This window comes from Antedon bifida, chromosome 3, assembly GCF_963402885.1.
Source record: "Antedon bifida chromosome 3, ecAntBifi1.1, whole genome shotgun sequence".
Lineage (NCBI taxonomy): Eukaryota > Metazoa > Echinodermata > Crinoidea > Comatulida > Antedonidae > Antedon > Antedon bifida.
In genome coordinates, this window is record NC_136228.1 from 1,780,102 (window position 1) to 1,795,607 (window position 15,506).

Below are 15,506 nucleotides of genomic sequence, written 5' to 3' on the forward strand. Positions count from 1 at the left end.
AAGCGCAAAAACAAATACGAAATTCATTATCCATTATATTCTCATTTTATTCATAATAAACCCAAACAGTGTAGTTAAGTATATAGTAATATTAAGAATAAGCATTGGCTAAGATGAGACATTTAGATACAGTACTATTAGGCTTAGTTTGATATTTATCTTAAGTTAACTTTCATTCGTAGAAAACTAAAAACTACATAGAAATTGTTCACCATCGGATTTCATCTCGATTATTCTCATAAAAACATTCAAGGCTCATAGATATGTTCAATAGTTGGAAGACTACTTTTAGCAGCACTGTCCATTTTTTTGGTAAAGTTTTATTCGGGTTGAGGGGTGTAGCGGAGGTAACCTTTGCCAGATGGAACGCTGACAGTTTCCACTCCTTTGGGGAAGTATTTGCCTTCATCTTCCTTCTTGACGGATGGCAATACCATGCATTTTCCACCACTCTGAAAAGAAAAATGAAATTTAAACCAAATAACTAGAAAAAGATATACAAGCTTACACCCAATAGATACAACACTTCCTAGAGATTATTTACCATCCAGTATATATATAAAATATAAGTAACTAGACTAGAGAAATATCAAAACTTGAAACTAAAAGATAAACAGTACACCACTAGAGGTTGCTTACCGTCCAGTTCACTGGAGTTGCTACTTTCTTGGTTGCGGTTAGCTGCAAGGAATCTATCACTCGAAGAATCTCACTAAAAAAATAATGCAATAGCTTATGTAAGTTTTACATTTTTTATACTCTTACTCTTAACATTTTACAACAAATTTAGATCAAGTTTTCAGCCTTCTTGTGTGTGTTGCCATGATGTGCTCCACACTCTAGTAGGTTGTTTGTTCTCAAACCATTTCTCTGTTGCAAGTATGTTCATAACTTTATTAGGGTGGGGTCTTTTATATTGAGAACTTATCACCTAGGCCTGAACATTTTATTTTGGAAAATATAGTGAACTTACTCAAAGTTTCTCCCTGTTGTTGCTGGGTACAGAATTGATAACTTCAGTTTCTTGTCGGGTCCAACAATAAACACCTATTAATTGAATTTAATAGACAAAAACAAAATTTAAGCAACATTTAAAATCATAGTATTTATAGCCTATAACTATTATAATGCAATTGATTTATTGCATCTCTGGAGATCAAAAGTTAATGAAAGGTTTGTGCTGTCAGAAATGTCTGGTGTTGCATCATCAGTGAAACAAAGGCAGTGCTTGATCCATGATGGGCGGGAGTGTGGGGGTGTCCGGTCATAAAAATAGTGAAATGAAGTGCTGAGCTTAATTTGATGTCCTAACTATTGCATTATTATTTTCCAAATTTAGAGGTACGTTTTCAGTTCCAAGAAAAAACTCTGTCTACACTATCAAACTTTACCTAACAAAAAAATATCATGTGTCCATTTGTGGACATGATGTCACATAAAGTTTGATAGTGTAAACAGAGCTTAACAATTATGTTTGAACATTCTGCCAATACTTACGCATCGTGCAGTAAGGGGGAGACCAGCTGCAGTCTTCTCGTCGGGGTCAAGCATTCCGAACTTGATTGCCAAATCACGGTTTTTGTCAGCAATGATTGGATATGGCCACTCCCCGGATTCTCCAGAATTTTGTTTGATGTCCTGCAAGGAAGAAAATTATGCAACTTTCATCATGTTCAAAAGGCAGAAATAAAACAGTAAATACATTATGTTAAATGCATGTAGAATAGTATAATTATCTTTGTGGTTTTATGTGCATTGCCAGTGAGTGTGATATAAAACAAGTGCCCATATGGCCTATTAGAGAGCCAATACCCAGCGAAGCAAAGCACATATACAATTGTAACTTCGGGTTTCACTTTCCATTCCGTTAGTATGAACTAAAATTTCCAACAAGAGGTTGTCATACCTTTATCCAGCCATTGTGATCTTCAACCGAGTCACACGAGAGGGCGATCATCTTCACATTTCGTTTCTTGAATTCTGGTGCTAGCTTGGCTGCCATACCAAGTTCAGTGGTACAAACTGGTGTGTAGTCAGCTGGGTGGGAAAATAAAATTCCCCATCTAGAAAAAAGTTAATTAAAACATATTTAGTAAATAATTAAAAGTTTAGAAATTAAAAAAGTAGTTAACATGGGTGCGGGCAGGGCCACTCCTGATACCTCATCATATGATTGTTATTGTAACCGGTGCATGTCGCTCTGCAATAGAGGGCGTTCGAAAGAGTGTGGTGCAGTCAAATGGGTCAGTTTTGAACAATCAATAAAGTTTTAGTCTCTATATAATACTATATGTCAAGTCTCTATATTTTGTATAAACAGCCACTATTATATATATATTATAATGGTTAGGACAGCTGCATATCAAGCAGACGATCCGAGTCTCGGTTGGGGCGAATTTTTCTCATTCTCACAGATTTCCTCATCTATATCGTTTAAAATTAATAAATTAAATTTCAGTATATCACCGGGCGGTTTAGAATTAATGTTCTTTGCCTTATGTGTTTATATATATACACCGTATATAGGATCAAAGGTGACACTACATATTATTATAAAGCATTCAAGTTAGTACTACAGTATATCCTATTCATTTTTTAACAACAATCATATTCTTTTGTTACAAGAATTTGAATATAAATACCACATAAAACCAGTTTTTATTATGGTAATTTACTTAAGCTATAACTTTATTCACTTTCAGAATTAAGTTGAAAAGAACTGTTTTCAATAAAGGAGATCGGCTTCAGTTGAGAGTGCACTCATGCATAGTCAAATTTGCCAGGGTATTTCTGTAGTGTGATTTTTTAAATTACAAAATTGAGTGGATTTGTTTATTTGAACTCTGATCACAGAATTTTAAAGCCACTAGAGACCTACGTTTTTTCGACCATTACCATTTTCGATGATTATTAAAAAATCAATTAGGATCGTAGCACTCATTCTATAAGTACTCGTTTAGGAATTACAATTGAACATGTTTAATTTTATGGTAAAATAGATGATTACAATAAATACTGTAAATAAAATATAATCATTGTATTGTAATATAAACGTGTATACAGTATGTTATAAATTTAATAATATATTTATTAACTTTTTTTTACTGTGGCCTGGACTAACAGAAAAATTAGCATTTTTAGCACTCGTCTGTGCAAGCATGCCACCACATAAGCACTGCCCATTTTGTGTGCCATTAATACGGTACTAAATTACAGTACTACCGCTTTAATGATTTACCAGGGACTGTAAAGTGTGCTGGCCTGCTGAGCTGTTAGAGGGACCTCCTGAACGATATTTATAAGTCCCCATCCAATACTTACGAATCTCCCAGCCAATCGTGGAATTTAATATCACCGTCAGTTGTTGACGCTTCAAAATTTGGAAAAACGTCTCCCAAGTTCACCATTTTGAATCAGGATTTTGCACTTTGAATTTATGCTTATTCACTACACCTCACTCGGCTTAGGTCAAAGAACGGAGAGGGTATATAGTTTATCGAATGCTTATTATATAATCTGAGTTCGTGGTAATGGATCTTTCCATTTTAGTGTGTAAGTCTGCATTAGGTAAGTTATATTGATAAAATGTATTGTAAATTACAATCTATACTTAGATAAATAGATAGCACTACTGTATTATTTTACACTATTATTATATTATATATTGTAGATACAGTAAATATTTATTTGTTAGGGTTTACTATATTCTTCTTTTTTACCTATTTGAACAATGAAACAGTCCTAGAAAAGTGGGCGTGTCAATATGTGCAAGATGTGAGTAGGCCCCTATAATCTATCTATTAACTATGTAATAATGGCGCCCTACAAGGAACAGAGCGCCTACCATGCATAGCTTTATTAATTAAAAAGAACAGTTTTATGTTGACGTTTAAATAAAGGTGCCGAATTCGCTCGACAGGAAGCGCGTTCCAGATCCGCGGAGCGGTGACAGAAAAAGCATGTCACCTGCTTTCCGATTAGATTGTGTGTTTTTCAACGTTTTCGTCAATTTTAATGTGATTTATGTCTTAAGTTACTTGAAGTTGAAGTACGTTTTGGTATTCAACCTTTAACTGTAAAGAAATGCGATAATAGGTGCTTTACCTGTAATTTTCAATACCGAATGTATTGTAATCAATATAAAAGTTTAAAATCATGATTATTCATTAGATAATGCTTGCATAGCGTTCCTATACTTGGATTAATTGTACTTATATGATACACCTGTGTTGACAATACTTTTGAAATTCAAATATCGCATCAATAAAAAGGAACAAACACTGCGTCAAGCAAAATGGAGCTCACAACACAACTTGAAATGAACTAAATAAATCAGGTATAATAATGTATACAAACATGTTTATCAACTCTTTCATTTTATTTATTCTCTGTCTGAAATAACATGCATCAATTCATTCTCGTGTTTTCAATGGTTCATGGAATCTTATAAATACATCTATATAAGGGTAAAACGAACTTGCTGCCATTTTGTAAGTTGTTGTCTACCGGTACCGTATCTTTAGACATACCGTTGTTTTTAAATGAATGCTACTCGGGAAGGTTGAATGGCAGTGACCTGGTGGTGATGTCTAAATTACTTTATTTTACAGGAAATTATTGAGTAAGTTTTTATAAAACCTTTATTCATTAGATTACAAAGCATAGAAAGCAAATAAGTTTCAGAAAATCAATTAGGTCTAATTTCCTAATGCCGAGGAAGAGTTAGAAAAGTTGAATAACTTTCGTTAGCGTTAATTTTAGAAGAGAACAGCCGTCACTCTCAAGCTAATTCCCATGGCAATAATGAAAATTAATATTAAGAAATTCATGTTCAAACTTATCTTAGGCCTATATTAATAAATTGTTATTATTGCGTATCAACTAGCTAATTTAACGAATGTGCGATAATTTGATACATTTCTATACACTATGTTTTTATACCTTTATTTTTTATATTTGAAGTAAGCTAAGTAAACAATAATCTTTAATCATTCATGTATTATCAACAAATTTCATCTGGTTTCAAACGTCATTTGCGTGATCAAGGCTACTGAAAGTAGCTGAAACGTAGCAAGTAAGTACTTGTCAACTGGTTTAACCAAAAAGTTAACATTTATTTATTAAACATTCATGTATTGTTATGAATTTGATTTTAATATTGTACATAGTCTATTTTAATTTCTTTACTTTATATTGCTTGTATTGTTTGTCTGGAGTTGGAGAGATACGCCCTTTGGCGATAGTTGTCTTTGACAGCTCTTGTCTTTCAGCAGTGTTTTATGTTTCACTGAAAGGAATAAATAAAATAAACAGTTATTTGCGTTAACGAATCGTATGGGAATACTTTGTAACAATTAGGTATAGGTTGTACAAAGAATGTTTAGTACCGTACCTTTGACATATACTCTCAGGTCGACTTAATTAATTTACGTCTTGAAAAGAAATTGTGGATCCATCTCAGTCTCTGTAGCACTATTATTTATTTCATCATATCGGTTTATTCAATTCCAACCTAAAAGCGGGACTTTTGATCATGGTTAATATATTTTCAAATGTTTTTTGTTGTTCTGATTTTCCTGTTAGTTTTGTATGATTGTATCCTTCAGGGGCGGACGCAGGGGTGTTGCCCCAGTTGCCCGGGCAACACCTTTAATTTTATACTAAATATTTTTTTCTGCCACTAAATTAAAATTTAGATCCCATGTCATCATATTTATATTAATCATTAACGTTATAGAAGTTCAGGGTTGCTATATTGAGCAAAACGTTAAATTGTATTATTTTGAAATAAATGCAAAATAAGTCGGTAAAACCACAATTTCCAAAATTCATTTTCATTTATCCACTATAAACTGTACAACCACACTCCGGAATAGAAAATACAATCGAAATTTGCAGAAAAGAAGCAATTAAACACTGTTATTTCAAAGTTCGGAACGTCCGTAATTATTACGGACGTAGGGAAATGAAGACAAATAGGGTACTACGAATGATAGGGAATCCCCGGCAAAATGCAATGATTATGGAGAAATCAACGACCCATATCAAGGGGTATCTCCTCGCGCATAAAAGCAATCCAAAGTACCATTTCCGGCCATCTAGGGGTGTCATTTAACAAACATTCCCTCGCCACAGGCCCCACCTTGGGGGCCTGTGGCGCAAATACTCAGTATCTACGGCCCTCTGAGGACTCTTGGGCAACCCCCTTAAAATAGTCCTGCGACCGCCCCTGCTTCTTATCCTGTATTATATCATTGCCTCATACCATTTTCTTTTTGTTAATTAGTATTACACTGAGGAGGCACTGTGATCGATCTCTCCCCACTCCCGTTTCCAAACTTATCTGAAAACATACAGGCGTAGTACAACCATGCATTTTTTAAGTCCCCTTTTGGCAGCCCCATCCCCTTCTTACATTTTTATGGCCGGGCCTGCGAATCTATATTATTATATAATTATTTTCTTATTTTAGGAAGATAACGATTTGAATGCGATGCGATTGCACACTCACGCACCGTGGCCCTAATCACCTAGAAAAGTTCGTTCTCTTCTAGTCCTGAATTCACCATAAAATACCATACAAAATAATATTTATAATAATTATTTCTTCGCACGCAATGTATGTTCTTTTTGTGTTATTCCAACGCTTCAAAAGATCTTATAAATGCTGTTTAAATAACATTTGAAAGGGTATAGAAGTATTATTGTCATACCATTTCCAATCCATTGTGTTCGAAGGTTTTCTGTGTCTACTCAGTTCTTCAGTTAATAACGGTAAACGACTTTCAAAAGCTTTTGGTTTTCTATAAATTGCTCAGGAATGCAATATCAGTTTGTATTACGTGGTTTTACTTTTTCATTTAATACGTTCGTTTAAAACGGAAGCCAAAAGTACAGATACTTTCAGGAAGCTACATACGGACAAGGGAAATCCATTAAATTACTGAATTCGTTCAATTCTAGCTGGTCTAGTACAACAGTAAACACAAACTATTATTTTCTTTATTCTTTATTATTACACTGGTGGATATTCAGCATCAGTTGTATCTTAAATCAGTATGATTATTATTTATATCGGATCTTTATCATATCATATTTAAACAATATTATAAAATTGTAACTTCTGTGCAAGCGCAATTTGTCTCTGTCTGTACAACCTTTAAGTAGATTAAATGTGATTGTCGAAGTTATGTCCAATTTACACCCATCTCCCCAACGACTGTCCCCATTTATCAATGATCTCAATCCACACACTCTGATGATGCAGAAAGTTACAATACCCTTATTATCATCTGTAATATTTATAATTTTTCTACCTACTATAGGCCTATCAAATACAATATTGCAATCAAATTAGTACTTTTTATTTAATTTACACGCATTAAATCAAAAACAATATTGCATTGGTAAATAATATGAAGCATGGCAGTTGATTTATGGAAATTCTACTTAATTGTTTTTTATGCTGTGTATACAAAAATAGAAAATAAACCATTTGTAATTATTTTATACAGAAAGTATTAAAACAAATGACTAAATTAATATTATTAAATTATACATAATCGTTATCATGAAACCATTCCATAATATTAATTCAATACCGTATATGACCAATTATAATCCTATGCTCAAGTACAATCTTATGCTCAAGTACAATCCCATGCTTGATTATAATCCCCTGTTCGAGTATAATCCTATGCTCAAGTACAATCTTATGCTCAAGTACAATCCTATGCTCGAGCACAATCTTATGCTCAAGTACAATCCTATGCTCAAGTACAATCCCATGCTCAAGTACAATCCCATGCTCGAGTACAATCCTATGCACGAGTACAATCCTATGCACGAGTACAATCCTATGCTCAAGTACAATCCCATGCTCAAGTACAATCCCATGCTCGAGTATAATTCCATGTTCGAGTATAATTCCATATTCGAGTATAATCCCCTTATTTTAGGGGTGGGATATAATTACATTTTTTTAAGTATCATAACCAAGAGCATATATTATATATTTTCAGTGATTGTATTTTATGTAAAATTTAATTTAATAATTGTTACAAACTTTAAATAATAACATATTCAAGGTACTTTATTTCTTAATCTGGAGTGCATATAAAGGTACTGCAATTGAAGTAAACAACACCCTAGTGTTAAACTGATTATATTGCGCTAGTGGACAGAACGCTGCCTCCTATGTAATTGAGGCATTTCTGGTGAAATTGTTTTCTTTTTGTTTTTTTGTATATGGATGTGCTATCCGAAATAAAGAAAATGAATGAATGAATAAAACTGTTTGAGATTGCTGTATTTTGCCATCATAATTCTAAAAATTTGCTCCTACTTGTCCGTCAATAATCGACCCAATTTCTGACAAAATCTCATTTTTTTACAATTATAATTCATCTTAAAATTCATAATTCAGTTGTTATAGATTTAAATAAAAGAAATTGCTTAATATTTTGGCACATTTCTATATTTAACCAAAAGTAGCATACAATTAAAGCCTGGAGATAACCAATAAAAAGTCCACATACAATGTCGGTAAAATGGTGGCGCCCTAACACTACCCTAGACAAAGCTATACATAAAGACCACGAAACAGCTGCCATATATGGTATCCAGCCAGGGTCAAAGGTTATGATGTACATCCATGCAACCATACCAGCACGTGTGCAGTGTCCTGACGGGAATGAGAAGTTGTCAACGGCAACAGTGAGAAACATATCATCTACGTTGCATACAGGACGAGGGCGACGTACGATTCCTTTTACAATTCCTACTACAGCGAGGTCGAAGAGCATTGCTGTGAAATAAAACAAAATCAATCATTTACCACTGGTAATACTGGTTTGCATCAGGATCTTAAAAAAGAATTGTTCTCAGCCACTGCGCATTACAGTATATTGATGCTTCTGTTATGCATTTCTTTTGAAAATTTTTCTAAAACTGCGTTTTTCAATTTTCTTTTTATTTTCAAGGGTTTCGTAACCTTATAATATAAAACTAATTTCATTTTATTGTTACTTATTAATTGTGTTACAAAAAACAAAAAAACTTGCCACAAAGAAGGTTGACGTTATACTGAAGAACATAATTATCGTCACTGGTTACAAATAGTAGCAACGGTATTGCGATCCAAGGAACACCATGGCCACTAAACTCTAGCAGCTTCATTACTGGACGTAACACACCGTAAGGAGATGTAGGTGATGCGCATAGTGCCCATTGAGAACTCAATCGTTGATCAAGTGTAACAAGCTGAGAGAACATTCTTCTTTATTTTAATTAGGTCTAGTAGTAGTAGCGATTGCAATTCACAGCTACCATTTGCATCCATTAATGGTGTCTAATAGTAATACCAGATGAAATATGTATTATTAATAATTACACACTGTATACTATAGGCCTATGTACAGTTTTAAATTGTTTCTTTCGAATTTAATTCAACAGAGCTTGAAATTAAGTTGTCTGTCCCACGCCGCATTTTATGACCCATTAATTACAAATGGAATAATTCACTAAATAAAAGGCAACTGACTTTCAGTTTTCGATCCTACAAGTACTACTGTTGCTCTAGACAGAGGCATCTGGTAGCGTTGCCGCAAACCCAGTTAGAGGCCTACCCGTACGCTACCTACCTAGACTAAAGTATAGGTAGTTAGTAGGCCTCTCTGTTGTGTCTCTCTGTCTGAGCTTAATAAAGTACTAGGCCTACGTACTACTAGCCTAGGCCTAACTGTAGATAATATTATTAGATAACGTATTTCATTACGTCAAATCGAACTAACTTTTTTAGCTGGGTTACTCCTCTTCTTACAGTGGAGGTTGTTTTTTTAAATAATACAGGCTTGGCCTAGCCTTGGCTACCTATTATTTGATTAATATTATCCGGTCCCGTCTCGTCTTCTTTTAGGATGACGCCCTCTCCACAACAAAATCTGTCTTCTGCTCGGTAAAAGCTGTAAGACTATTATTATAAGAGTAAAAAATCCTTTAAATTATTCATAATAATATATATTCTGGTTTTTAAAATATTTATATTGATTTGAAATAAATATCCATAATGATTTTTAGTACAATCATATTATTTTTGTGTAATATATTGGTAACATTTTTAGAATTTTCAAAAGCCGTTCAAAGGTCATGAGAGGAAGTCTACCACCAATATGGAACGCCAGTAATCTCTTCTCATTCGATGACGTCATGCTCTTATACTATTTCATTATGCTCTTATACTGCACACAATATGGAACGCCAGTAATCTCTTCTCATTCGATGACGTCATGCTCTTATACTATTTCATTATGCTCTTATACTGCACACAATGCTCTTATGCTCATATGTAATGCTCTTATGCTCATATGTAATGCTCTTATACTCTTCGTCATTATGCGACGTATCATGCGCTTATGAGGTGTGCTCTTCTTAACTCGTTCGTCATTATGCGACGTATCATGCTCTTATGAGGTATGCTCTTATACTCTTTCGTCATTATGCGACGTATGCTTTTATGAGGTAACTGAAAATGCAACACAGATTCCCCACGCACGTGGCGCACTACTTAGAATGTAAAATAATAGCTGTACAAATAAGTCTATACAAGTTACAATCCCCTAGCCTAGGCCTAGTGTATAGGGTTTTACATAGGTCCAACCTTAAAAAACTAACTAGCCTAGCTAGCAAGAAGGTAGGCGTGACTTTTTATTGCTGAAACTTGTGAAAATAATTAATTCAAACGTGTACAACTTCCCTAGACTTATTTGTACAGCCGTCAATTATTTTACATTTGAAGTAGTGCGCCACTTGCGTTGCATTTTTAGTTACCACCTCATAAGAGCATAATACGTCGCATAATTGGATACCACATAATTGACATAAGAGTATGGAAAGTCACATAGAGCATGACGAAAGAGTATAAGAGCATGGAAAGTCACATAAGAGTGAATAAAAGAATAAATAAAAGATTAAGAATGAATATAAGAGCATTAAGAATATGAGTATAAGAGCATTAGCAATGAGCATAAGAGCATGCTGTGCAGTCATAAGAGCATGTTACGTCATCGAATGAGAAGAGATTACTGGCGTTCCATACGTATAGCGCCACACTTCGTGGCGCTATAGTATCTTTGTCTACCACTACATGGATGCTTGAACGGCTTTTATACAATACCTAGTAGGCTAGGCCCCCTAGCTAGAGTACTTGTGAAATCGGTATTGTTATAAAGAGCGCCAAATTAGATACAATTCAAGTAATGCAATATAATGCAATTTACATTCACATTGAGCAAAAAGCCGGGATAAGCCGTAAAACAATGAGTCAGAGTGGTGGTGATGAATGATGATCGTCTAGCCTAGTCTCTCTTCTGTGGCTGCGACGGGCACGTGACAGTTACAGGATTTCCCCATGGAGCATGCGCGTGGACGTTCGCGAAACCATAATAAAAAAGTTGCCTTTGCCATGGCTACTAGTTCCTACAGTATAAACGGTCTTAGCGCCGGCTATAACCTGTAAACGTTCTTTATTTATTAAAGCCTACTCGAAGGAGTCTTAACAGTCTTAAACCTCTCTGTTGCTTATATGTATTATTGATCGTTAAAGACAACCAATTTAACGAGTTTTAAGTGTTAAATCAAACAATAATACTAATAATAGTGATTTTATTCTTATACAGTATAATAGGCCTAGGCCTAGGCCTAGAAATAGATTTTCTCGCGTGTAAATTGTCGTATTCGATTGGGAACTTTCGTTGTCAACGTAAAGATTCGTTGAGTACTTTTTGTATTCGAATTGTAATTTTGTGCTCAACAGAAAGTCATTCGAATAGAAAACGTTGACAACGAAAGCTTTTTCGTTAAGAACAATCTCAACGCTCAAAATACTCCGTTAAAGAAGTACTCAACGGAAAAACTGTACTCAACGGTGAAAGTCTAAATCGAATACGACAATTGTATGTAGCCTACTGTTATGATTGTGAATTGAACATAGTGTGACAAACATTACCTTATTTGGTATTATACGTGTAAAGTACACCCTCAATTTGTTACTGTACGCGGTCTTAGCTAAGACTGTTTTATATCAATGGCCTAACAGGGGTAGCTTTAGTAAGTCCGTCCATCTGATAAAGCCGGCTGTAATCGGGGAAGTAAGATCATCAGACTGTTTTATAGCAATCCGCCCCTGGTTCCTTATTCAAATTCAATTAAAGGGATCAGTCACAAATATCTAAAAAACAGATTTTTCAAAGTTCAACATTTTACCAAGTTATGTAACTGCCCTCACACGATACAATTTACATCATCGATGCTATTTTTATCAGTGATGAAATTTTCATCATTGATGTAATTGCTCTTATCATCGATGCAATTTTTATCTTTGATGTTGCAGTGATGAAATTTTCATCATTGATGCAATTTTTATCATCGATGATGCAATTATTATCTTCGACGTTGCAATTTTCGTCTGTTTAATTTTGATATCACCAATAACTTGGTTAGTTATGGGTGATGAAATTTGCATAGATCATGGAGTAAACAGATATGTCTGATGAAAACTGCAGCAATGAAATCGGTGATGAAAATTACATCAATTTTATACCTCCATGATTACATCGATGATGGAAAACGCATCGATGATGACAGTTATCCATGTGCTACAGTTTCCAATGTAAAATGTGTGTATTGCTCAGAACATGCCGTCCACTCCATGAAGTGTAAAATACTGTGTACAAATCCATTCTTTCATTTGAATTTGGATGGTGTACATGACCCAATGAAGGAAACCACCGAGATTGCTTCCTGCAAACTTTCCTAAGAAATATTTATTGTGACGTCAAATACATACATAATGAAGCTTCTTTTAGTGTTATTTTCAAAACACATTGCACTGGGTTGTTTTGGCATTGCGCCAGAGATTTTATATAACATTCAGGAAGATTATGGAGTGAGCAAGAGGAGCCCCAGTCAACCCATTGTCTGGATGCGTCTGGACAGCACATGTCGTTTGTCTAGCAACTCATCCCAATTTCATCATCAATGCAATTTTCATCATCAATGCAATTTTCATCATCATTGATGACTTCCGCAATGCAAAATGTGTGATCAAATTTAAAGCTATACATTTGTTCTTTTTAGTATGTTTATAGAATGATTTGTTTTTTTTTAATTTCTTTTAATGTTAACATTTTGAATAATGGGACAAAAAAAAAAATTATTATGGCATTGTTCAAAATTTGAGAATAATTAAGCTACTGTATTTTGATTTTGCAGATTTGGCAGTAAAATGGCTGACACTAATGAAAAAAAGAACAAATTTACAGAATTGAAAGCTGATCTCGGTAAACTGTATGGATGTAAAAAATACACTTGGTTGCAAATCTTACTACTTGAACATTTACCTGTAGGGGACATCACCAGAAAAGACTTCATCGCACACAATTTATTCAATAAGCTAGAAGAGAGAGGTGATATCTCTCCTTCTAATGTTCATCTTCTATTGGACATTTCTAAAGTGAATTCTGAATTGAAGGATGCTGAAGATACTGTAATTCAGTATATGAAAAACAATGAACAAAGTACTGAGGATTATCGCCAGTTGTCACCTTATAGGAGAACCCTGTTTAAAGCATTGAGACAAGTTGACTCCGAGGGTTTCTCTGCTGTTATTGCTAACTATCAACTTGAAAATTTCAAGTTAGACAATATTTGGGAAGTAGTACTTTATCTGGAGGTTAATCAGCTGTTAGTCAATGAACCAGACAAAATTAAGAGGTTTGCAGATTGTCTTGGACCACGTGCAAAAAACATTTTACTAGCAAACGGTACGTACAGTATATTTGTTATTAGTTGTATTTGTTTTCCTAACTTATTCTGATTAAGAGAGAAGAATGTACGGATATAAAATGTTAAGCAATGGTTTTTGAGCCAGTGATAATCTTTTCATTCATTAATTTAAGTTCAGTTTAGCCAAAAGCAGCATGGACATAATGCTTGGTTCTCACTAGAGACGATTGCAAGGACGTACTGTAACGCAACGTGAGTTGACCAATCACAATTGACAGATTATGCAAACTATGTGGTTTGTCATTGGTTAATACGCTTGTGTTGCATTTACGTCCTTGTGTTGCGTCCTAGTGGGAACCAAGCTTTGCACCAGAAAAAGGGCATTTTCTGTATAAATTCCTTTACAAAATAAAGTAATATAGTTGACAATTTCCCTTTCTATATTTTTTGTGTTTTTTTTCACCTTATTAATTGCATTCATGTGAATTCAATATTAGAATATGTCATTCATTTATTTTAAAGGTGCAACATTTTCTATCATTGTCCATTCCAAATCTAAACTGAGCAACGTACTTCATGATTGTGTAAAATCTGTTGAGCAAGAAAACAAACTGAGCCAAAGTATACCATCATCATTCAAATGTGTTGGAATTGGAATCAATGATCCAAAAGCATCACTATTTTTTCGTCTGTGGTCTAATAACCAAAAAGCTTTAAAAGAATTAATGGACATGCATTTGGAGGATGAGCTAATCAAGGGTTTGGCAAACATCTTAGTACCACCAGCAAATCGTCAGACATTTTTAGACGACTGGGAGACCATAGTTGACTCAAAGGAAGTCAAAGCTGCTTTAGATAAATTAAAGCAAAAAGGTACCATTTAATTGAATCATCTAAAGAAAGTAGGCCCAGTATTCGGCAGTGGTGTTGGTACTGTAATGGCAGTAGGTGCTCCATCACTCTCTCTTCCGTTTCCCTAACCCATTAGTAAGGATTTAAATAATTCACATATATACAAACTACAATACAATATAAAAACTAAACATATTCTTATTACAGATAAATTTGGAGCATCAAAAAAAAGATCGCTAAGTCCAGATCCAGGTATTTAGTGATTTTTTGTTTTTTTTTAGTTTTTAGTAATTAGTGTGTTTCAAATTGCAACTGATATATATTTTTGGTATTAAATGAGGTTGATTTTCCAAATTGCATCAGGTAGAAAGAATAATTGTTTTCTATTTTTAATATATTTTTGTTTAATATAAACCACACAGTAAAGCCAAAAGGAATGTTGTTATTCAGCCAGTCTAGTAACATTTGTAAATTGTCTGTATGCACCCCAGTATTATAAATTAAATAGTAAACTAGATTATACTTAAGAGTGCTGATTATACTACTGTATCGTCATCGTCGTAGGTTCCGCATTCAACATATTTATTATTATGGAACTAATGTGGGACATTTTAGACACAGACGCACTATGTTTAAAATGTTTAAACTTGGCGACAAATATAAATTTACCACAATAAACAGGAGGTAAATGGAACTGAAATGTGGTGCAATTGGCCAACTTCTAAATTTAGTAGTAAATGTTCAGCCTGCACGCAGATGCTACCTACTGTAGATGTTTTGATCATGATAACAACGCATCACATTAATTTTGCTCCAGATTTCTTGCTTTTCGTATTCAACCTTTTGGTTGTTTTGGACTATTTTTTATAAAG

The 15,506-nt window shown here is 34.1% G+C and overlaps 2 protein-coding genes across 4 annotated transcripts; both read right to left on the minus strand.

Annotated features, from left to right (window-relative positions):
- Positions 1 to 31: 31 nt before the first annotated feature.
- Positions 32 to 3,495, minus strand: LOC144838791 (peroxiredoxin-6-like). Its single transcript, XM_078694276.1, has 6 exons — positions 3,322 to 3,495; positions 1,907 to 2,063; positions 1,498 to 1,638; positions 974 to 1,047; positions 640 to 712; positions 32 to 452 (listed from the first exon to the last, which is right to left on the minus strand). The coding sequence occupies exons 1-6, from the start codon at positions 3,405 to 3,407 to the stop codon at positions 321 to 323; spliced, it is 663 nt and encodes a 220-aa protein (XP_078550402.1). The 5' UTR covers positions 3,408 to 3,495; the 3' UTR covers positions 32 to 320.
- Positions 3,496 to 6,960: 3,465 nt separating this feature from the next.
- Positions 6,961 to 11,294, minus strand: LOC144836848 (polyisoprenoid diphosphate/phosphate phosphohydrolase PLPP6-like). 3 transcript variants are annotated; one of them, XM_078691727.1, is made up of 4 exons: positions 11,277 to 11,294; positions 9,767 to 9,970; positions 9,063 to 9,350; positions 6,961 to 8,806 (listed from the first exon to the last, which is right to left on the minus strand). In XM_078691727.1, exons 3-4 carry the CDS (start codon positions 9,271 to 9,273, stop codon positions 8,415 to 8,417), a joined length of 603 nt encoding a protein of 200 aa, XP_078547853.1. In that variant the 5' UTR covers positions 9,274 to 9,350; positions 9,767 to 9,970; positions 11,277 to 11,294; the 3' UTR covers positions 6,961 to 8,414. The 3 variants fall into 3 exon arrangements, with proteins under 3 accessions (XP_078547853.1, XP_078547852.1, XP_078547854.1); XM_078691726.1 differs by lacking the exon at positions 11,277 to 11,294 and having other exon boundaries at positions 9,767 to 10,035; XM_078691728.1 differs by lacking the exon at positions 11,277 to 11,294 and having other exon boundaries at positions 9,063 to 9,349; positions 9,792 to 9,960.
- Positions 11,295 to 15,506: the final 4,212 nt, after the last annotated feature.